This window comes from Hydra viridissima, unplaced genomic scaffold (assembly GCF_058129835.1).
Source record: "Hydra viridissima isolate aposymbiotic clone 2 unplaced genomic scaffold, HvirCarnegie_v1 scaffold_10, whole genome shotgun sequence".
Taxonomy (NCBI): Eukaryota; Metazoa; Cnidaria; class Hydrozoa; order Anthoathecata; family Hydridae; genus Hydra; species Hydra viridissima.
The window spans coordinates 13,822,225-13,846,884 of NW_028324309.1; the positions used below are offsets into that span (position 1 = coordinate 13,822,225).

The window sequence follows — 24,660 nt, forward strand, 5'->3', positions numbered from 1 at the left end:
CTGTTTATTGGTATTATTTAACAATATTTTAAATGGTTTATTGTTATTATTTAATATTATTTTTATATTAAATATATATACTGTATTATTCACTATAGTTCATTTTTATACAACCATAACGTTTATAAGCATATACAGGCTCAGATTTTGTTTTTAAAATGAGCATATTTAAGCATATTCTTGAACCATTTAAATGATTAACAAAAAATAAATTTAAATTTAAAAAATATGTTTTTTTTTTAAATTTAACCATTTAAATCAACAAAATAAAACTTGTACATTTTTATGTTTTACAAAGCAACGACTTCATGAATTTCTAATTTAAATATAGCTTAAGTTTGGTTTGACTTTTATTTTCCTTTTGAGAGTTAGAAGATATTAATAACAGGAATTTTTTTATAGCTAAAAGAAAAAGTCATATATTTTTTTATGAAGATGAAAATGAGGCCTTGTGTTACATAAAACAACATGAACTAGAATACACTGTTCGCTTTGTAGCATGGTTTACACCCAAGGGATTTGGTAACACAGGTTTGAACCTTTTTTTGATTTATTTAATATCAGCTTTATGATGCAAATGTTTGAGTTGTCAGAAAATTCTTTAACACAAACTTTTGAAAATAAATGAAAATAGTTGGAAAGGTAAATGAAATACATTATAAATTGAAAGTTTATAATGTATTTCATTAAGAAGATCAAATGCAGTGATGAATTAAAAAATTATATATATATATATATATATATATATATATATATATATATATATATATATATATATATATATATATATATATATATATATATATATATATATATATATATATATATATATATATATATATATAAATCTTATGATCTCTATTTTTACTTAAAATCAAAAATGTAATGATTACTTTAAAAATCACTTAAAAAATTGTTCTAAAAAAATTTATTTTTTAAAGTAATTTATAATTGAAAAAATAAAAAATATGTACAAAATCTTATTTCCGCTAAGCGATGCGTAATGCGCACTCCGAACAAAGGGTTTTTTTGAAAAAAAAAAAAAATAATAAAAAAAATTCCTAGAATATTCCTAGAATTCCTAGAAAAAGAAAAAAGACACCAATTGAATATTTCAACAAGCACACCATGCCTTGATTTTATCTTTAAACAGCTTAATACATGTTTATTTTCCTGAACGTTTTAAACCAACCGTAACTTTAACTCATGTTCAGTGTCGAGAGCCATGCACAATCAAAATGATGGAGGTAAACTATACATCTATTTAAATTTTGTACATGTGTATATGCAATTTATGGTGATGTATAGTTTGTATGATATGTATGCGTCATTTAGTCAACTAAACTGTGTTTGTTGCATGATACTCATTTAAAGTGACAATTGCTAAAGAAATTTTCAAATCGCTTTTTTTAATGTTTGTTTCATAGTCTAGCACTTTTCAAAAATTCTATATATTTCTAGCTGTTTTTTTGAAAAAGGAACAAACAACTTAAGTTATTTTCTCTTTTTCATTAATTTCAAACAATATTTATTTTTACTTTTCATTGCAATCAGGGTAAATTTATGTTCTGCAATTTCATTTATTTCTCTCTGTATAACAACTATTTCCTAACATTTTAAAATGTATTATTCATTAGAAAAACCTGCTTCTTCCAAAAAAAATAGTCTGGAATTTCAATCGTATTGAAAACTTTTACCAAAAAAAATATTACCAAACGTAAAATATGAAGACTACACGGGAAGAAACGGCAGGGTCACATTTTTTCGTTTTGAGATAATTCATTTTTAACCTTTTAAACCTATATAGGTTTTAAATTTTTAAGAAAAATGTGTGGATTTTTAAAGTATATTGCAAAAATAACCATTTTTGTATGCAATTAAAGTTATACTTTCAATTAAATGCAATAATTTTCATTTTAGACTTTCTTTTTTAAGTGAAGTTTTTTTTGGACTGCCGTTTTTTCCCCGGTATAATGTCTTTTTTAGTTTTTAGATCAAGTGAAAAGTTAAATTATTAATTATTTTATATTAGCTTGTAAATAAAATCAGGCAGGAGCTTTTTTATCAACCGACTTCACCACTGGAACATAGTATCGACCTTAAAACAGTCTTGAGGCCAGTATAAATTAAGAATACTTTTTTGTTGTTGATGACAAAATGCAATTTTTCTTTTTAATTCTAAGGTTTAAAGCTTTGTCCATACAGATGCCACTTTTCTTTCACAAAACTATATGTACAAACAGGTATTTATTGCAGGGAGTCTTTCCTGATAATAAATGAGTTTTAAATTTTCATGGGTAAATGTAACTAAAAAACTAATCTTTATGTGTATTCTCAATTTTTATCTTAATATCAATATTTCAATATCTTGTGATTATTAATTTTATAAATTGATTAAGTTTAAATGCAGAGAAAGAAAAAACATTAACTTTTGAAAATCTTTCAAGAAACATTAACAAAAAAAGAAAAAAGAAAGGTCAAACTACAAATGAAAAAAGGCATCTATTTATTCATCATCTTCAGAGTCAATATTTTCATGAAATGCCTCGAGAAGCTCCTGATTGTAAGGCAGAGAATCATAAAACTCTGTATTGGATGTGAACTTTTTTAACACTTGTAGGTCTCTGTACTTTGCCTCGGAGATACAAAGTTTTGCATTATATAGAATCGGGATCTCACCTTTTATAGCAATCTTCCTATTATTTTTTAAATTTGTTTTTAATAATAACCCATTCCATGAATCACGATGAAATATAATGCCAGTTGAGTCTCCTCTAAAACAAATTTCACGAAGAGGACGTGTTGGAATTGGACATTTGTTCTTATAAAATGGTCTTAAAAAATCAGTTATATTTTTTACCATATCTTGCATCAATTCTACAACTTGAAATGGAGTGGGTCTTTTACGAGCATTTCTGAATGTGTTAATCCAATCTGATAGAATACATGCAGGTGTTTTGGAATTAATCAACCCCATATCTTTAACACACTCCATATAAGAATGTCTGCGTTCTGGATAAATAACTTAAATGAAGTCAAACCTTTTTTTTTCATGAATAAGGAATTTTGTTTTGGTCGGCACATGAATCACAGAATAGCTCTACAGATCGAATTTCTTTGTCTAAATGTTTCATAAAAAAATCATATAACATTGACGTTACCTCATCAGCCCCTTTTCTAGCAATAGTTTCATCATAACAATACAAAAAAACTTCATTACTTGAAAGCACGTGAATATTAAATGAATAAAATGCCAATTTTCTTCTGTAGTAAAAGTCATTGGTTGATAGATTTGGTAAATTGAGATTTTTTTGGAAATCAAAAGCAATTGACTCAAATCTTTGTTCCCTTTGTGCTTTAAACCGTGCATTTCGTTTTCTAACAGAAAATGTTTCGGCATCTTTGTGGTGTTGTTCTTTCTGTAATTCTATCTCATCTAATTGTTGTTTAAGCTTTTTGCACTCTGAATTAAGAGGTAGTTCAATTTTTATTGATTTGATTTTAATTTTAAACTCATCACATTTAGAACAAGTGTCAGTTCTAGGGTACCCAAAAGAAATGTTAAAATTAGTGTTAAATATGTTGCAATAAGATTCATATGACAATTTATCATTTCCATACTTGATTTTAAACAGGTTAAACATCTTGGTAATATTCAGTTTTTCAGGAAGATATAGGCGCCTAGTTTTATTTTGAGAATAGTGAGACTCTTGACCTCTGAAAGAAGAAATGTGATCACATATCTTATTTTTAAGTTCAGGAGTAAAATTATTATAATGATTTTTGTGTTTTCCTCTTTGATCGTGGGGTGAGTGACCTATATAATGAAAAAACTTAATTTTTATATAAGATTAATGTTATTGAAAACTTGCATTAAGAAAAAAGATTTTATAATTATTAATGTATTCAACAAAAAATTATAATTTGCCTGTGGTTAAAAGACTTCTTGGCGCTACTCGACTTTCGCACCCCCCTTTTTTTATGATTGATTCTGATAGAGAATTTTATGCTGATTAAGAATCGTATAAAAACAAGGGTCTCAAAATCAACGGAAAGTGCTCTAATCTGAAGTTGAAAGTACAAAAATATACGACAAATCCCTAATATTCGCCATCTTGAAAAGTGACTTTTTCTGTTTTAAAAGTTATCATTTTAAAGTACCAGTAACCTGGTTTTTATATATTATAACAAAGATTTCCAATTATGGAACGATTTGAGAATTCATTCATATTTCAATTATCACGCAAATTTGCTTTGACTGGGATTATTACATTGTTGTCTAAAATATCTTTTGAAACTTTTATCAAAGAAGTTGAAAAATTCTGTTTATTGTTATATACTAAAATAAATTTGATAGTATTAAATTGTTTATATTAAAAATATTTATATTTTAAACTGTTGACCTTTTTTTTCACATACTTTTAGCTAACCCCCTCGTAAAAATTTATTATCATCATGCCTGTCGTATAAAAAGGAATGTTTCATAAATAGATTTGTATTAAGTTCGTTATCATAATTATCATGGCCCTACACAGACCAACAATTAACGATTTTGACTCTCTTACCTTAACAGAAATAGGAGCAAAGTTCAAATACAATTTAGAAGCTACAATTCGTTGGTGCAGAACTTATGGTTTACTCGCTGAAAGTATGAATTGTAGTGTATGTAACTTGCCCTGCACACAACAAGTACATAATAGATCAATCAATCAAATCATTTGGAGATGTCCAGTTAAGCGCTGCAAAAGAACCTTCAGTATAAGAAAAGGCAGCTTCTTTGAGAAATCCCATCTACACTTGTGGCAAGTATTAGGCTTAACATACGTCTGGAGTAGAAGTGCGGGTAAGAGTCGGGGTTTATCAATTAACGATATAAGGCAAGAACTAAATATTGGAAGTGATGACACGATTGTAGATTGGAATCAATTTTGCAGAGATATTTGCGTCTCATATTTCCTCAACAACCCTGATCCAATTGGCGGTCCAGGGTGTATTGTTGAAGTAGATGAATCTGTTTTCTGTCGAAGAAAATATCAAGTTGGTCGAATAATCCCGCAGCAGTGGATATTTGGTGGGTATGAACCTGCAACAAAGAAAGGCTTTTTAGTTCCTGTCCAAAATCGCGATGCTGCAACATTGATTCCAATTATACATCAATGGATACTTCCTGGTTCTATTGTTTGGAGTGACATGTGGAGAGCATATAATGATATGCAAGCTCCTGCATATTTACATGGGACCGTTAACCATACCCTCAATTTTGTAGATCCGCAGACAGGCGTGACAACAAACCACGTGGAAGCTATGTGGTGTCGAGCCAAATCTAAGTTTAAATCAATGATGGGACCAACTAACCGCGAAATGATAGCTGATTATTTATCCGAATTTATGTGGATGCAGAGATTTCCCGAACATCGGTTTTTTCACTTTTGGGATCAGGTTGTTACAGCATATCCTGTTTGACTGCTACCATTTATAGCTTTTTGTGTGCATCGAATGTAACATACACTTATAGTTCATGCCGAGGATCTTGTATTTAAAAAACGGCTATTTTCATAGCCACACAAATTAATTAAAAACAATTTGGCAAAGAATATTTAGGAATCCCATTTTTACTACTTGATGAAAGTTCTTTTGAATTACCTTTTTAAACAATAACTAGCTGGTTAGTATCTGGCGCTCCCCGGGATAAAAAAGAAAATCTCCAAAAAATACTTAAAAAGATATTATAGAAAAAACACAATTACAACTTTTGCTACAGATACTTGCCTCCTAGGGGAATCCTAGTTAATAAAGTACCTCCCTTAGGGTCAAAATTCTGGGACGAAAAGCAGCCTATGATCTTCTGGTAAAATGAGGGATCTGTGCAAAATTTGCTGTGATTCGGATCAAAACTAGATTTGCTTAAAGTACACGCAAACTTTAGGCTTCATATGTTAGGTAACAATTTTTACTAGAAAAATAGTTTAAAATTCTGTTATAAAATTAAAATTCACAAGAAGGAATTACATGTTTAAAAAGAGTAACATGTTTTATAGCTCGCCTGTCTGTCTGATTACACTCGAAAGTGCATTCGCGTCAAAAAACACTTTTTTATAGTAAAAACCAGGTTAGCAATGTTTTGCTTTGAAAACAAAATCAATCGTAAAGTTAGTTTATTCAACATGGCGAATATTAGGGATTTGTCGTATATTTTTGTACTTTCAACTTCAGATTAGAGCACTTTCCGTTGATTTTGAGACCCTTGTTTTTATACGATTCTTAATCAGCATAAAATTCTCTATCAGAATCAATCATAAAAAAAGGGGGGTGCGAAAGTCGAGTAGCGCCAGACTTCTTTTTATTGTCTCCAATCTTCCCTTCTTTATCCCAAAGATTGAAGTAAATGCAGAAAAGCAAACATGAACAAACGAATTCTTACTCGTTATTACCTCTTGATTTGTAATAAAAAGTTTATATTTGTAACTGCTATTATAACCTTTTGAATCGATTTTTCGTGATCTTCTTCTTGAAACATTATTTAAAGTTATTAAACTAGCAAGATACGAATCTTGAGCATCCTTGCTGGCTAGAGAGTTAAAATAACTTAATAAAGAAATTCTATCTTCTCTTTTAACAATTTCGAAGCATTTCAACCTTTTACAATTACATTCAAGTCCTGTTTTATGTGATGCTAGTCTTTGTTTTTTTTTTACTTTCACGCAATCTTTCCTTACTTTTTCGTTTTTTGGATTTCTTTAGCATTTCTAATGGTTTTTCATTAGCCGCCATTTTTACTAAATTTACATCAATCAAGTCATCTGTTACTATTTTGAAAAACAAGGACTTAAAGCTATCAATATCAGTCTTGATAATTCAAAAAATAAGGAAGGTAAACTTGGTTGATGTCTTTTAGTAAGTGCCGAACATTATTCACATTCCACATTCTTAAAAATTTGTTTTTCGGGGAGGTAATGTTTTGTATAATAAAGAAAAGAGATTTCATTCCGTCAAACTTTAAATATGCATCAAATTGTTTGTTTGATTTGAATTCAAATACAAACTATACTTTTGTGGTTAATAAAGCTAGAATGTGTAAAATGTCAAAATTTTCAAAATGTGACCCTGCCGTTTCTTCCCTTGGAGTCTTCATATGTTTTACGTCAATCGAGTCAGATTCAACAGACGTACACTTCACATACGAGACGTTCAGTTTCTTTCAGTTTATTTTTAAGTACACTTCAGTTGATATTTAATCTTGTGCTCAATTTCATTACTTTATTTTCAAGTAACATTTTATATATATAAAAAAAAAAAGAATAAAACGATAAAAGAAAAATAATTTACTAATTCCTCTAAATGTAACAATTAATGAACCTGGAACGTTTTGTTTGCTGTTTTTGGTACCTGTTGCAATTACATATTTATATATTTATAATGTTGCGATTTTCAATTTTTGTAGGCAATACCATTTTTATTTATACCGTTTTACATTAAAAAAATTTTTTACAGTGTGAGCTGTTCATTGTGGTTGGTTTAAGGCCGGAAGCACTTATTTGCAATTTTTCTTTTTACTACCAAGCAGAAAAACTCTGAACAACACGATAATTTTGACCGGAATAGCAATTACACTTCCAACTTCTATACTTCAGACAATTAATTTTTTTGGAATGCAAGCATAAACACTAATTGCATGATTAGTGGTGTTGATCAAAATTTTATTCCTGACATTTACAAATAGTACATTTACAAATATTTTAATACTAATTCATTGGTTTCAGGTACTTCAAACAACAGGTCAAATCGTAGAACAAAAAAAAAGGAAAAAGCAGAAGAAAAAACAGAAAGAAAGGGAAGCTATTTTACAAAATGAAAAGAAAAAGACATCAGAAGTTCAAAAAAATCATCAAAGTAATCGCTTACATGATATGCTTTTATGAAAGTTATTTCATATTTCTTTTATATTGCAACGAGTTCTATAAAAAGAATACCAAATGCATACAGATAATCCTTTTACAAAAGTTAATAGTAATGCTTAAGTATTGACTGGTAGATAAAGTTTTTCTTTAAAAAAAGATAAAAATTAAACTTTACCATTTCAGATGTAAATAGTTTATCAAAGAGTGAAGAGCAAACTCAAAAGCAAAGTGAAAAAGAAACTACGCTACAAATTGCAGTAAAAAAGTCAGCAGTTAAAGTTGTCCATGGTAATGTTATGTTTGTTGCTTGGTTCAATTTCTTGTGAACTTGATCAGAATTACACAACTGTTATTAAATTAGTTAATTACTAAGGAGTTGAAATATGAAAATGATGATTGAGGGAGAATTTTTTTGCAAGAAGTTTAGATAATTTTAAAAAAAAGTAATAACCTTTGTACAATGTTTTGTACTAAGGAGATATATGTTTCGTACAAAGGAAATATATATATATATTTTTAAATGATTGTAAGAAAGTCTTTTTTCAAATATTTAAAAAAACGGTATAGCATGCGGAGAATTACTAAATGGCTTAGATTTAAAACATTTGAGTTCATATGTAATAAAATGAAATAAATTAATGGAATAATAACAGCTTTAAAGAGAAACCTTGAAAGTAACATTTGAATGTTCATAACATTAAATTTTTTAATTTAAAACTGTTTTTTTTAAGTGGGGGACTTACATTTACACAGTTTTAAAATTCATTAACTTGACCATTGTTGATTTGTCATTTTGTAGAACCCATTGTTGATTTGTCATTTTGTAGAACTCATTGTTTATTTGAATTTTTTGAATACCTCTTTAATTTTATTATAAATCAGCAATAAAGTATAGGAGTGTGCACAGCGATTTATTGTGTGACGTAATCGACATCATTCATAGATAACTTACATGAATCTAAAAGGTCTGGAAAAGAAGATTCTTTTACGAAAATGACATTGCTATCCTCATTATCCTTTAATATAGTTGTAAAAATACTAATCTTACCGCCAATTTCAAAGCAATTAACTCCTTGACTAGACACAACAGTTTATTACGTGATATAGCAAGTATTGCTGACAATGACGAAATGAAACAATTACTGGACCTCCATATTCAATTTACTAAACTCACCACATGCATGCTTACGATGTGCAGCTTTGATGACATTATGATTTTCAAATGCTCTTTTAGCTATTTGGCCGCATAGTGGCTGGCTTTCAAACTAATTTTTTAAATTGACCAAAGTAACTTTCTACTTAAAAGAAAAGCAATTATCAAGGGAACCATATCGTTTTGCATCATCTACAATGTGCAGTAATGAGTGAATGTTATAGACTAACTAATCACTGAAAGTTTGTGTAAAATACCTAAGCAATTGACCAGCATAATCAGCATAATTATCAAGTAATGATGACCATGGCAGTATTCTAACAGCTACAGACAAGTCTAAAATTGTAATAACACAGAGGACACAAAAATCCTTTCAAATCAACAGGTCCAGTGTATATTATAAATAACTGCAGCTGTTACTTTTACATGGCTTAGGTTCTAATAATGAAAGTGGTTTTCGTGAAAATTCTTTAGAAAAGTCTCCTAATTATCAATTTTTCTGAATTCATTGTCACTTATTTTGCGATAATTTACATGATAACGGTCAATTACCAATCCAAAAGTTCATTAACCATTATATAACTCCTAAACAGACGAGGTGCATAAACAGACACGAGGTGTTAAACAGACGAGGAAAACCACTGACCATTTGGTAACCTAGTTTTGTGAAAGAAGATCCTGAAGTGTGATTAACTGAATAATCTTGAAACAAAAAAATTTCATCAGTTCTTATAGGAGAAATTAGTTCAATCAAGATTATCGTATTACACAACTCCCCTTTTTGAGTGCAATGTTAGCACCACACTCTTTTTAAGTGCAATGTTCACAGCAGTTATACGAATTGTGTGTTCTTGTACATTTAACAAATGATCATGTAGGTGCGTTTATGAACTTTTGTATTTACTCAAGAAAAACCAAATTGCTCTAAACTTTTCATCTCCTGTATGAAATCTTTAGGAAAGTGATTGGGAGAGTTTTGATTTCTAAGAATTACAAAACAACGAAAAACATTATTAACTTCAAGCTCTACAATGGAACAAAGAACGGGCCAAAGAGAAATGTTTGAGCTACTAAATAACGAAATACCATCAATATTTTTTTGAATTGTAAGCTGTGTAATATGAGATGGAATTAAAGACTTGTTGGGAATTAACAATAACCAGTATTTAAATCATATATAAAAATATTCACCTTCAGCTATTGTAGCATGTGGCAATATTGTAGTAAGTTTTAAAAAGCGTTCGAGCATCTTTAGGCAAATTTAAATCAGAACTTTACAAAATCTTAAGTAAATTGTTTACAGCATTATGAGATATACAAAACAACATTGCCCTGGTACCTAAATTATTCGACACACTTTCGCTTATTTCTGTTATGTTAATGCTACCATCAAAATCATTGCCGAAATCATCATTCAAAAGTGGCTTCCAATGAATACTGACATTAAATTCTTCAAATTCTTGATTATTTTCTTCAACATCCAATCTACATGAAGTTTCAGGAATTTAATACAAAGATTCTGGGTAATAAAGTATTATTAACAGCTGGAAATGATTGACAATTACTTACAGCACTTAAAGGATTTAAAGGACTTAAAATATCATTACTCTGCGACTCATTTTCGCTGCATGATACGTATTTCACAATTCTAGCCACCTTAGACGCGATTTTCCTACGTTTTGTTCTGCCTAAACTCATTACAAGGTTACTTATATTTAGGTAACTTTATAACGTTTTTCTAATTAGCCATATACTAAATAATAATTTATATCTGTGATAATAGTATAATATTAAAACATAAGCTACAAGAAAGTAATGGTTAATAAGATCTTATGGGATTGTAAATATTTCTCCATCAACTAAAAATTGTAAATACTAAATTTGTTGTAAATTAAATGAAAAGAGAACTTATGAATTGTTGGCAGCATTAGAAAACCTATCTAAAGCCAGCTCACCCTAAGCGAATAAACTTAACCTTTCAAACAAATAGAAGAAAATAAACATAAAATTACAAGCAAATTTTTATTGTGAATATTCAGATTTACGTTTTAAGTTATTCCAACTACAAAGTTAGCTTAGGAATTGGGAGAGTATTTACGATTTTTTAAAAAAATTAATTTTTCTTTACACAAGACTTGAAGTTAAATCACTACATTAAAACCCGAAAAAAGTTTAAATACCACTATTTAAAAATGATACAAAATGTAAAACTTTAGGAAATAATTCAATTTGATGGGAATTCAATCACAGCAAAATGGCAATTTCAAACTTCGCGAACGAGGAAATAATTATTATAGTCAATAGGTAGCATAAGCATCCGACACTAACCATATTGTTACCGTGTTAGTCCCGGTGCCATTTTCCTTTATTGTACCGACACCGAATTCCCAGTTCAATATCTTACGGGACCCGTCTGTACAGGCCAATTTTGTTTCCAATGTTATTGTTGCTTCATCATCATCATCATCATCATCATCATCATCATCATCATCATCATCATCATCATCATCATCATCATCATCATCATCATCATCATCATCATCATCATCATCATCATCATCATCATCATCATCATCATCATCATCCTCATCATCATCATCATCATCATCATCCTCATCATCATCATCCTCATCATCATCATCATCATCATCATCATCATCATCATCATCATCATCATCATCATCATCATCATCATCATTATCCTCATCATATCATCATCATCCTCATCATTATCATCATCATCCTCATCATCATCCTCCTCATCATCATCATCATCATCATCATCATCATCATCATCATCATCATCATCATCATTATCATCATCATCATCATCATCATCATCATCATCATCATCATCGTCATCATCATCATCATTATTATCATTGCTGTTCTTACTTCTATTTTTACTAACACCAAAATTGGTTCAGTTTTATAAGACCATAGTGTTTATTGTCCCGAAAAGAATTTAGCCAATGTATTTGTATTTTATATCCTAATAATGGCAAAAGTTTTTCTGCATTGATAAATAATCTCGGTCGTTCATTACAATCAAAAGAAGTGAACATTCAAAAAAGCAGATGTAAAGAATTTTCAGAAAAAAAGATGTAAAAAAGCTAAATTCTGAGGCCCTGGATGTGGCTTAAGAAGTTCTTAAATCTCTAGATAAGGTTGCAAGTACTTTCTAAATAGTTTTTTTACTAGAGGCAGAAAGGAAATTGTATTTGCCCTTGGGTCACCACATGTGTCTTTTTTAAGTTGATAACATCTGGAAAAGTATATTTAAGAAATAAGTTCCAAAAATATGCTTTTTTACTAAGAAACTGCAGTTGGCATAACTTGTCCTGCATATTAAAATGGCTAGACAAATAGAATTGCACGTCTTTTTACTGCCAAAAGGTTGAAGCAGTTTTTAAAAGGTTATTATATTTATTTACATATACTCATTTTATTTAGTGAAAATTTACAAATAAAAAGATTTTAAAATGTACTTGAAGAAACTTTATCAAAATTGGGTTTTCTTTATTTTGCTAAAATTTCATTTAGATGTTCAGTCTGGCAGTACAAAATCCAATACTAGTAAAGTCAAAAGCACTGAATCAAATGTAAGTTTTCGAAGAAGGTCAAGATGTAGAACAAAGAATGTTGGTAAAGGAAATGTAGCTAAATCTAATCTGAGTAAGCAAAATCTAAAAGAAAACTGCTTTATACTGTAAATTCTAAAGCTTTTTTTCATTTTTTAAAATATAGAAGAAAAGAGAAGTAAATTAATCATTGCAGCTTTATTTTTTACTTTTTTTAGAAGCTAAATTGGAAATGGTTCACTCTGAAATGAAGTTAAAGCTTTTAAGTTATTTCAAATTAAGCACAGATGCAAAATTTGAAAATGAAATTCGCCAGTTTAAAGCAAACCTTATGAAATATACTAAAGAAGACAAAATTCCTCAAGAAAATATGTACCTTCTGCTATTAATTTTTAGGAGGTTAGCAACAGCTACAGATCTATTACTTTTTCAAATGGTTGTAGAATATTTAAGAAATCTTTTAAACAAAAAGGAATTTTTTCATTACTTACTCATTTGGTCATCTAAATTGGATGTGTCAAAATGTAAGCTTGTAGCTGATGCTTATTTGACTATCATAGAAACATGTTTGCAACATAAGTTTCTAACAGCTGCTTGTTTAGAAGGCTTACAGAAGTTTGTTGACTATCTTACAGATCAAAGTCTCAATAAACGTGTAAGTAATATTTTAGAATTAATATAAAGCATTTAAATTAAATACCTAGCATACTTTAAAGTATTAGTACGTAATTTTTATATTTGATAGTATGTAAAACTTCATAACTTATTTTTGGTGCTTTGTAACTTATTTTTGATATTTATAAAGTTTTATTAATCATTTTTTTGTTTAATTTATGGTTTTCTATTTATCATTCAGTTTGTGTGCTGCTATTTATAAATATTAACTTATTGTAAAGTTTATACATTTTTCATTCATTCTGTTACCATAAAAATAAGTTTCTTACACCTTTTTCATTAATTTTCCTAGCATATAAAAAATTCTGCACTTTACTTGTTGTTTTACAATGTTTATCGATGGTCTGTAGACAGAAAATTATCTCAATCGCCTGTTTGCAAATGCACGTATTTACGTTCATTTTAAAAATTTTTATTACAGTTATGAAAAAACACTTATTTGATCTTTAGTAAATAAGATATTTTGTTCATTCAGGTCTAAATGATCAAAACTTTACATTTTAAAACAAGCTCTGTAGTGCATTGCAGTATTTAAACTTAATAGTTTAAGTTTTAATGGCTGCATTTACACCGATATTTTGAATATTATATGGTTTAAAATTTAAAGAGTAAAAAATGCCTCACAAAATCTACCAATAAACATAATGTTTATTGATAGATTTTTGGAAATGACTTTTTATTGTTGAAGTAATTTTTATGCATCATGCTTTTTAATTTTTCTTTAGATTAAAGATCTCTCTCAGCACTTTTACAATCAACACAAAGAGTTTCAAAAAAATGGTGAAACGTTTATGCACTTGAAGTTTGACGCTAATCACACTGATCTCATATCTTATGATGATTTTCGAAGGCTTCCTACTTTTCCAACACTTGAAGACTTTCTTGTTACAAATAAACGCGTACTAAGACCTATAAAAGAAAAAGGATGCTACAAAAATGGGGAGGAATACTTAGATATTCAATATCGTCTTATCCGTGAAGACTTACTCTTTACATTGAAAGAAGGCATTAATGAGTTGCGTCAAAATATTACAAGTAAAAAAGTTAATCTAACAGTTTATCAAGGTATTCAAGTATTGTATCCAATATGTACTCATAGGGGAATCACTTTCAAAGTTTGTTTTGATGCAACTTCAATGCGATATTTTTCATGGGAGCAGTCACGAAGTTTAATATTTGGAAGTCTTTTATGTTTTTCAAATGATAACTTTGAAACACTAATTTTTGGTACAGTAGCTGATAGAGAACCATTCGAGTTGCGGAGAGGATTTTTTGATGTTTGTTTTCAAAATAATACAGAAATGTACAATTACTGTAGAAAAAAATCACACCTACAAATGGTTGAGTGTCCAGCTTACTTTGAAGCCTACAGACATGTAATGGATTGTTTTAAAGAAATCAACCCTTATGCAATGCCTATGAAAAAATATTTAATAGAGAACAAAACATCTGGAAAGTTGCCAGCTTATCTGCAAGTAATTCCTAATGCTGTCTATGATATGTCAAGCACTTTAGGAGAACAACGGTTTAAGAAAGTTTTCATTTCCAAAACCAAGTTGACCAGTTCAATATATCTTAATTCATCACAGTTAGACGCTTTGCAGCATTCCTTAACAAATGAGTTTTCTGTAGTTCAAGGACCTCCTGGTACTGGTAAGACTTACTGTGGTCTACGAATTGTAGATTGTCTTTTGTCTAATCAGCAAGTTTGGAACAAAAACAAAGATAATCCAATGCTGATTGTATGTTTCACAAACCATGCACTTGATCAGTTTCTAAAAGGACTTATAAAGTTCGGTCACAAAAACATTATCAGAGTTGGTGGTAGAGCCTGTGAAGAGGTAGAACCTTATTTGCTCAAAAATTATGTTCTGAAATTTCGATCCAAAGTATCCAAAAATAATTCTTATAATTGTTTACAATATCGCCGAGAAATATCTGCAAACTCATTACTAGACTTTGCACAACAATTAGAGCCTTATTTGCGCTCTGTGAAAAAATCCCAGGAAGCTGTTAAAAAAGGCAAGCTTTTAATGTTCAGTGAAATAAAACATTGTGTCAGTAAAAAACACTCAAAATTTTTTGAAAAGCAAGATAAACACTGTCATGGTCTAAAGATATCAATTTTTGACATCTTCCTTGATTTATGCAAGATTCCATTGCCCATTCTACATAATGTTTCAAGGTTGGATAAAGATTATTTTAATGAGACAATTCTTCACGATACAGAAAAAGAATTTTTAGAATCACAGGATAAACCTAATGGCTTAATTGAAGTTGTTGGTGAAGGAAGTGCATTAACAGAACGCTGGGTAGTTGATGAAGATCAGTTTAAACCATTGCTATTCAGTCATGCTTACAATTTTGAGAATGAAGATAATTTTGGTGATGAGAATTCATTGTTTGTCGATGAAGAGGGTTTTAAGTTGGTTACAATGTCAAAAACAAAAAAAGCTTTGAAAGTGAGGACAAAACTGGAGAAATGCAATCCAATGAGTAAGGAAGAAGTTGATGCAATAGAAAATCCTTGGTTATTACCTATTGACAATAGGTGGAGGTAAAAGTCATTATTTTCTCACGTATATAATGAGCAAGTTTAGTTCATTATTCTAATTTAAAAATTGCGTTAATAAAGGTTTTTCTCTTTTTTTTTTTTAAAAAAAGAAATTTTAATTGTCAAAATGTTCTTAGAAGGTGCAGCAGCAATTAGTGGACTAATTTTAGGGTGAGTTTAGTGACTAAAAAGTTGCAAACTTTGTTATTGTTTCAATAACCTAATCAAATTATATTTGAACAAGTTTGTACAAAAAGATTACTTCAAATAAGGTTATCAGAATGTCAAGAAGAACACTGTTAACACCATCAAAAAGACTGGTAAATTGTTTGATTCCATGAAAGAGCAGTTAGGCAGACTCAAAAATATCTTAGGAAGGGACTATTAGCTGACTTTTAACAGAAAGGTTTAAAACTCTGATATCAGAGCAGTTCAAGAAGCTTCTGAATGGAATGAAAAGGCTGTTAAAGTCAATAGTCGAAAAATGTCAATCTTTATGTCTCAGTGAAGAAGCCATAATTGAAAAAAATAAAAATTTAACCAAAATATAAGATTAAATAAGAAATTTACTTAGATTTCTGGCGCTTGTCTGGTTTCGCACCCCCCCCCCCTTCTTTTTTTTTTTTTTTGCAGATTCTGGAAGATCTTTGTCTGAAACAGACAAAAATGGTATTCATTTTTATTTTTGACAAAGAAAAAGTACTATAATTCACAATTGAAAATTCCATTTTTTCGTTAAAAAGGACGCTGCTTTTAACTCCATTTTGAAACTTTTTTATGATAGTTTTAAAACCATTAATTCAAACCGCTGAAAATGTTTACCTGGTTTTTAAAAGCGTTAAGAAATACAAAGAACAAAAAAATGACTTAAATTAAAACATTAACTGAAAAGCTACTAAATTTATTCATTACAATATATAAAAAAATATAAACCCCCAAATAATGAGTTGTGTTCATCAAATAGTTTTACGAACACCTAATTTACTGGGTAGTTAGTAGCAATTTGATCCCAAAAGTGAAAAAACGTATGCTCTTTAAACCTCTGCATCCACATGAATTCGCTCAGATAGTCAGGAATCATGTCTCTATGTGTTCCAAATATTTCTTTAAACTTTGCTTTGCTGCGACACCACATTGCTTCAACTCGATTATTGTCACGTTTATTGTCGGATCTACAAAGTGAAGCAAGTGGTTCACCGCACCATGCTGAAAGCCTTGTGCTCCAAGAGTGTCATAAGCATCCCACATATCACTCCAAATTTCTGTCCCTGGCCTTATCCATCGATTTGTAATCGGCAAAAGAGTTGCTTCATCAAGTTGAGCTACGGGGATTAAAAAACCTTCTTATGTTGTTGGCTCATAACCACCAAATATCCATTGGCCTTCCACAATTCTGCCACGGTTGTATTTGCGGCGAGCAAAAAGAGATTCGTCAATCTCTACAACACAACCAGAGCCGCCTAATTGTACAGGATTATTCAAAAAGTAATCTACTGCAACATTTCTGCAAAACTGGTTCCAATCGCTTATAGTTTCCCTGCATCCAATATCCAAATCTTTTTGAATATCTTCTTGCGACAGTCCCCGACTTTTGCCTGCGCTTAGAGCCCAAATGTATGTTATTCCAATGATCTTTCACAACTCCTGTTTTGATTTCTCAAAAACGCTGCCTTTGCGAATGTTTACAGTCTTTTTACACTTTTTAACAGTACATCATCAGGTTATTCCATCTACACTGCGTGTGTACAGTTGTTCGCTACACTGTAGGTTGCAAACGGGACAAATCATTGCAGTAGCAAGAAAACCAAATTCTCTCAACCACTTTATGCATTCTTCGCGATTATTCATAAACCTCGCACCAATTTGAGTTAACGAGATTTTATCGAATTCAACTACTGTTAGTTTTCTAGCCATTTTGAAATTTCTCTTTACAAAAAACTGGTGATACGAGTTTGTTAACCGACTTATTATAAGACATCAAAACCGTTCGAAAAAATTCCAAATAATTTTATACCCGTTAGCTGTTTTTTACTGGTATTAGGCAGTGGCGCAGCAAAACATGGGCAAACATCAAAGATGGAGTGTAAAAACTACATAAAAACTGATTTTTGTTTTGTTGATAACACTCCATCTATTTTTTTGTTGTTTGTATTTCTTAACGCTTGTAAAAACCAGGTAAATATTTTCAGCGGTTTAAATTAATGGTTTTAAAAAAGTTTCAAAATGGAGTTAAAAGCAGCGTCGTTTTTAACTAAAAAATGAAATATTCAAATGTGAATTAGAATATTTTTTCTTTGCCAAAAATAAAAAATGAATACCATTTTTGTCCGTTTCAGACAAAGATCTTCCAGAATCTGCAAAAAAAAAAAAAGGGGGTGCGAAACCAGACAAGCGCCAGCCTTTCAATAAACTGCCTAAAGATCCTGAAAAACGACAACTACTAAAACAACCTGACTGATAATAGTAAAGCAATTGTGACTGGAATATTTATAGTAGTTTTATTAATAGTACCCAAGATGAAATGGTCAATTAGGAAAGTTCCCTGAGATTTCTGATACTTTTTGATAAAAGACAATATACAGTATACAGACAGTATCTGCAGATAAACGCAATTCGTCAACCCCTGCTGACAACTAGCCCCGGTCTCCCCTATCATTATTTCAAGAAATAATGTAATACATAAATTTCAAGAAAAATATTTGAACAATTTTTTAACTGAGTAATAAACATCTAAATAACCATACAAATAGTCATAAAATAGTCATTCAATCATTTAATTAAGTTATAACAAGATTTTTTTTTCAAAATTGAAAGAAAATATCTGGTTGAACTATAATTACAAGTTTTTGTTCAGTTTCATAAAAATTCTCAACTGTAATGATTTTTTCATTCGATTGCGGCGACCAACAGTTAAAATTCCACAAAGTGAAAATATCCTTTCTACAAACACCTGTAATGCTGGGACGGACAGTAAATCTTCAGCCAAAATTGCAATCTTGCTATACTTGCTTTTGTTTTGTTTCCAAAAAAGCAGGCCGTTACTTTGCAGCGCTTCATCACCGCTTATGGCTACCAAATACCTTGACAGGTGACTTGCAATAGTGAATTGACTTGACACTTCCCACACTTGTCAATAAGTTTCTCAATTGCCACACTTGATTTCCTAATTCTTGATACAACTTGTCTCGTTTCTAAGATGGTGGCACTATAATGTTCATACCATACAGGGCATTCGACGATATGGAATATGATCTGGCAGAAATAAATCAGTTTGTTCTGACTGAGACTGGATCTCTTCCTCATCAGTTTCATGTTCAGACTTGTCAGATTCAAACTAATAAGATTTAGATTCGTCAGATTTCTTAGCTGCATGCACTTCATGAAAGAGCCTGATGGCTTTAACTATATTAGACCCGTTGTCTGAAACAATCAACATAGCTTGATTTTTTCTAATACCCCACTGGTCAAGGCATTTCTTTAAACATTCGGCAAGCATCTCACCCGTGTGGGGATGTTGGAATTCCATCAAATTTAGGAAAGCATGTCGTGCTTTATCAATGGTGGTGTCATAGATACAAACAGATATTCCAAGGAACGATGCTGTGAGACCCTTCTTCGTCCAACCATCAAGACAAATTGTTACTTTGCGTGTACGATTCATTAAGTCTTTCAGTTGTACAGATTGTAGAAGAAAACTCTCGTTTATCCGTTCAGTGTTGCAGACCCTGCAACATAAAATTTAAATCAGTTAAAATTTAATGCACATCAGTTTGTGTTTTTAGTTACTATAGTGTTACATTAATGATACTATAATTACAGGCAAACATTTAAAAATTGTTAGCATTGAATGAATTTAAAACAATAATTTAAAAATTTAGTTGTGTTAATTATTACCTGGCAACTTAAATATTGGGTCAAGCGTTTTTATCATCTTTCGAAACGACCGCTGATCTAGCAATACCGTTGGATAGCTGGTATTAAAAATCATTTCAATCACGCTATCCTGAGGCACTTGATATCCACTTGATTCCGTTGGCTACGCGGTGATTCGTGTTTCAAAGCACTCTCTTATTGTCTGAGTTTTTGTCTTTCCACTATTTCGGGAAGATGTAGAATTGATATCATCAATTTTAAGCTTCAAAAATATTTTTTCTACATTTCGTTTTTTCTTTTCATCCATGTAACATTTGTGTGTGTCTTTATGTATTCTCTGAATGTGCGCTACCAAGTTACTGGAATTTTTTCCGTCAAGAGATGCGCCACACGCGCTCTCATTATTTATGTCCTGTACTAGACACTTGGATTTGTCAGTTTTTTCATCGTAAACGAAGAATTTCCATATAGGACTGTCACGCTTCCTACCATCCAACAACCTTGATAAACTCATTATTCTGTTAGTGATTTATTTGCTCTTTGATTTATTTGCTATTTGATTTATTAACTCTTAAGAATCTTTAGATGTTTATTTTATTTTACAACAAAAGATTTTATTTCATTTTACAAAAAAAGAAGTTATACTTAACGTAATGAAAAGCACGTGACCAGTTTTGTGGTCCATTGATACATTCTATAATCATTCCAAATATAATCTTTATGGTCAAACATGTGCGCCATTTTTAAAGCAAGTATGTAAATTTTGTAAATTAATTGTCAAAAAAAACTATTTAGTGTACCAAAATTTTTTTAATATTCAATAATTTTCATTCGGTAATAATTCCTAATTCTGTTCCTATTTTCGTTTTTTGATGCTTATATTCAATTCTATTTCAGTTTTCGTTCTTCAGATATATCCTAATTTAAAATTTTTATTCTCATTAACGAAATCAATTATTTTTACTTCTAATTTTACTTCACGTTAATGAAAATATCACTGAAGTAGATATCATTTAAATAAAGCATGCATAAACATACATCATTATTTCAAAGTAAGAGCTTGATTATTGTTCACAAAATTTAAAGCATAAACTATGACATAATAAAAAAAAATTTTTTGCATAAAACCATAATTTGTTTTTATTAAGGTTTTTCAAGTTTAATGTTTTATAAGTTTTTCTCATTTTAAGTTGTTTTTTCAAGGTTGTACAAATATTGGTTAGAAGTTTTTATGATGGACTACGATGATAAAGTTGCAAAGCAAATGCAACAATATGAAGAGTCCTGCAGGTTTGCTGCTCAGGTTAGGGAAGAAGAGCAAGAAATTGTTTTACGTAAAGCGGATGTAATTGCAATGACTACAACATGTGCAAGTCGCATGCGCTCTGTACTGCAGTCCATTAAACCAAAAATTGTTGTTATAGAAGAAGCAGCAGAGGTGTTAGAAGCCCATATAGTTGCTTCTCTTTTAAAAGAGACAGAACATTGCATCCTTATTGGAGATCACAAGCAATTAAGGCCTAACCCAAACGTGCATGCACTAGCTGAAGATTATCATTTGGACCTATCTTTGTTTGAACGTATGGTAAATAATAATATGAAATGTCCATCATTGAATGTTCAGCATAGAATGAGACCAATTATTTCATCTAACTTAAAGTATATATATCCTAACTTGATTGATCATGAAAGTGTGAAAAGTTATCCGCATGTTCTTGGGGTGGAGAAAAGTATGTACTTTATTAATCACTCAGAACCTGAAAGCTTTAAAAAATTTGGATCAAAGGCAAATCTGCATGAAGCAAAATTTATGAAATCACTTTGTCTTTATTTACTACAGCAAGGCTATAAACCTAGTCAAATCACTATCTTAGCAGGATACTCTGAACAACTTTTAGAACTGCAAAAGTGCATGCCAAAATTGTATTTTGAAGGAGTAAAAGTGACCACCATTGATAATTTCCAGGGTGAAGAAAACGATATTATCTTGTTATCATTAGTGAGAAGTAATGAACGAGGTTCCATCGGATTCCTTAAAATTGAAAATCGGGTTTGTGTAGCTCTGTCAAGAGCCAAACATGGTTTATATGTAATTGGAAATTTTTCCTTACTTGCAGAGTATAATTTGTTGTGGCGGAGGATTATCGCTGATGTAACAAATGTAGGTTGTTTTGGTGATGCCCTATCACTGTGTTGTCAAAATCATCCAGAAACAAAAATCAAAGTTTCAAATGAAAATGACTTTGAAAATGTACCAGAAGGAGGATGTCGATTGATGTGTGGTTTTGTGTTGCCATGTGGACATGAATGTGACACTTTTTGCCATCCTTATGATAAGTTTCATAAAGATTATGAGTGTCGTGAAAAATGTCTCAAACAAATGTGTAAAAACAAAGGCCATAAATGCTTGCATCAATGCCATCATGGAGCAAAATGCAACCCTTGTGATAATTTAATACAAAAAAGGTTTGAATTATGTGGGCACATTTCTATGGTCCCTTGTTCAATTAGCACTAGTGAAGCAGTATGTCAAGAAACTTGTGATAAACTTATCAGCTGCGGTCATCAGTGTTCTAATAAATGTGGAGAAGAATGTTCAAATATGTTAAGTTGCAGAGTGCTTGTTTCTAAAGTTTTAAAGTGTGGTCACATGCAAAAATTGTTTTGTAATCAAAATCCTGATACTGCTGAATGTAATACAAAATGTGAAGTTAAATTAGGATGTGGTCATATATGTTCTGGAACTTGCTTCCAGTGCTTTGAAGGAGCTTACCATGTGAAATGTACAATGACTTGTAATAATTTCCATATTTGCTCTCATAATTGCAGTGTGAAGTGTGGCCAGGCTTGCACTTCATGTGAAAAACCATGTCCATTTAGATGCTCACACAAAACATGCTCAAATAAATGCTTTGAATTGTGTGAGAAATGCACTCAGCCTTGTAAAAATCGTTGTTTACACCAAAAATGCACCAAGCTGTGTTATGAAGAATGCAATGTTAAGCCTTGCAATAAAAGATGTTCTTTAATACAAAAATGCCAACACCAATGCTATGGTTTATGTGGTGAGACTTGCCCCACATATTGCATGCTCTGCACATATAAGTCTAACTCAATACAGTCTTCCCTACTAATAGTTCTTGTTGATTGTGGTCATGTATTTCCGGTATCTGAAATCGATGAGCTCTTTACAAAGCATTGTGTTTCATTAGTTGCTTACAGTAAATGCCCATCTTGCTATGAGCCTATCTTAAATACTAAGCGTTACAGAAAACAGGTTTATGAAGTTCGAAATGCTTTTCTAAAGATTCAGTCCTACAACCTCAAACAGGAAGCCTCTAATGCTTTAGCAATTATGAAAGATACATATGTTGCTTGTCAAACGCTGTCAAAATTCATGTTGAAAACTAAACTTACTTCACAAGAACAACAAGATTACATGTTTATTATTAACAATAAAAACCTAATTGACTTTCAAAAGAATCTCGACTTACGTTATTTAGCCAGAAGTTCAACTAAATCAGAGACATTATTAATTGCTGAGCGATTAATTCAGAGTAAAAATATTTTAACTGCACAACGTTTATATAATCAAATTCAAATTTTAACTTTTATTAACTACATAAAGTATAGCATAGATCATCAAAATAGCAGTATCGAGATTCAAAACATTTTGAATGCCTTTGATGATATTATATATAATATAATAGACAATACCTTAACCTATCATGAATCAGAGGATCTCAGCAAAGAAGCTCAAAGGCTTCAGTTCCAACTGCAAATGGTTTTATGTAAACAATCTGTTGAGCAGGCATTAAGCAAAGCTAAAAGTTTTTCTTTAGTTTATACTCTATTGCAGCAATCAATTCTTGATTTTGATTTAGTTCGAGGCGATGAACTAAAAAAGTTGAGGAAAAAGGTATTTTCAGTGATAAATGGTAAAGTGAGTATTCCTTTAACGCATATATGCAAACCTTCATTACTTTCCTGTCCTAAGAAAGATGAGATCTGGTCAAAGTGTAGGGCAGGTCATGTTTTTATCGTTTCTAATCGTGATAGAATGATTTGTCCAGAGTGTGGATTATCTTCGTTTGATCACTTAAAGGATATTTCTATTAAAGGTCTACCTGATCAGAAATCTTCATACCTAAATACAAATTTAAGTATGTCTCCATCTCAAGAGAACAATATAGAAGAAACAAGACATCTTCTGTCAAGATTTTCCTTAAAAATGCCTCATTTAAAATAACTTTAAAAGTCGTTTAAAGTTAGTCTTTTAAATTAGTGAACTTTAAAACAAGCAAGGTACTTGACTTTAGAAATAGGGCTCCATTGACGGGTAAAAAAACAACTACCAACATATCAAAATTTCATTTTCAACAACAATCAGATGTAGTCAAACAGGTTCCTTTAAGGGTAGAAATAAATATTTATCGTCCGAGTTTGTTTCAGATGAGTGAAAACCAACATCTAAAAATTGTTTTAAATGTAGAGATACCAGTTTGTGTACTCAAAGAGACAAATATGATGATGTTTCTATGGATAGTTGTTTTAATGAAAACATGTTAAAAGATTCTTCTTATATCAACTGTAATAATATCCACTATCGACAACATCCTAATCATTTTGACGATTTAATTACAAAGATAAGAAATTTTTTTACCTAATGCAAGACTGCATTTTATCTTTATAACTTTTTTAAAAGCCAAATAAAGGTCTCAGTTTAGCTCAGACTTGCATATTTCATCTTTTATTATGATTTTTCAAAAAAAAGGTCTCAGTTTAGCTTTTAGATAGCTATGCTTTATTTAATGGAGGTTTTGTTAACTTTGATAAATATAAAGCTTTTACTATCTTGTGTTTAATGTACGAATGTTAGAAGCTTGTTATATCTTGTTGAACCAAATAAATAATGAATCTTTTTTC

General features: G+C 30.5%; 1 protein-coding gene and 1 pseudogene across 3 annotated transcripts; one reads left to right on the forward strand and one right to left on the reverse strand.

Moving 5' to 3' along the window:
• The first annotated feature begins 402 nt into the window (after positions 1-402).
• Positions 403-24,660, forward strand: LOC149883217 (NFX1-type zinc finger-containing protein 1-like). 2 transcript variants are annotated; one of them, XM_090065445.1, is made up of 7 exons: positions 403-531; positions 7,761-7,890; positions 8,082-8,186; positions 12,595-12,726; positions 12,851-13,287; positions 14,033-15,864; positions 20,938-24,660. In XM_090065445.1, exons 5-7 carry the CDS (start codon positions 12,865-12,867, stop codon positions 23,981-23,983), a joined length of 5,301 nt encoding a protein of 1,766 aa, XP_089921571.1. In that variant the 5' UTR covers positions 403-531; positions 7,761-7,890; positions 8,082-8,186; positions 12,595-12,726; positions 12,851-12,864; the 3' UTR covers positions 23,984-24,660. The 2 variants fall into 2 exon arrangements, with proteins under 2 accessions (XP_089921571.1, XP_089921570.1); XM_090065444.1 differs by lacking the exon at positions 403-531 and adding an exon at positions 1,114-1,247.
• Positions 2,322-3,851, reverse strand: LOC149883218 (uncharacterized; annotated as a pseudogene). Its single transcript, XR_016444550.1, has one exon. The product of XR_016444550.1 is annotated as an uncharacterized LOC149883218 (transcript).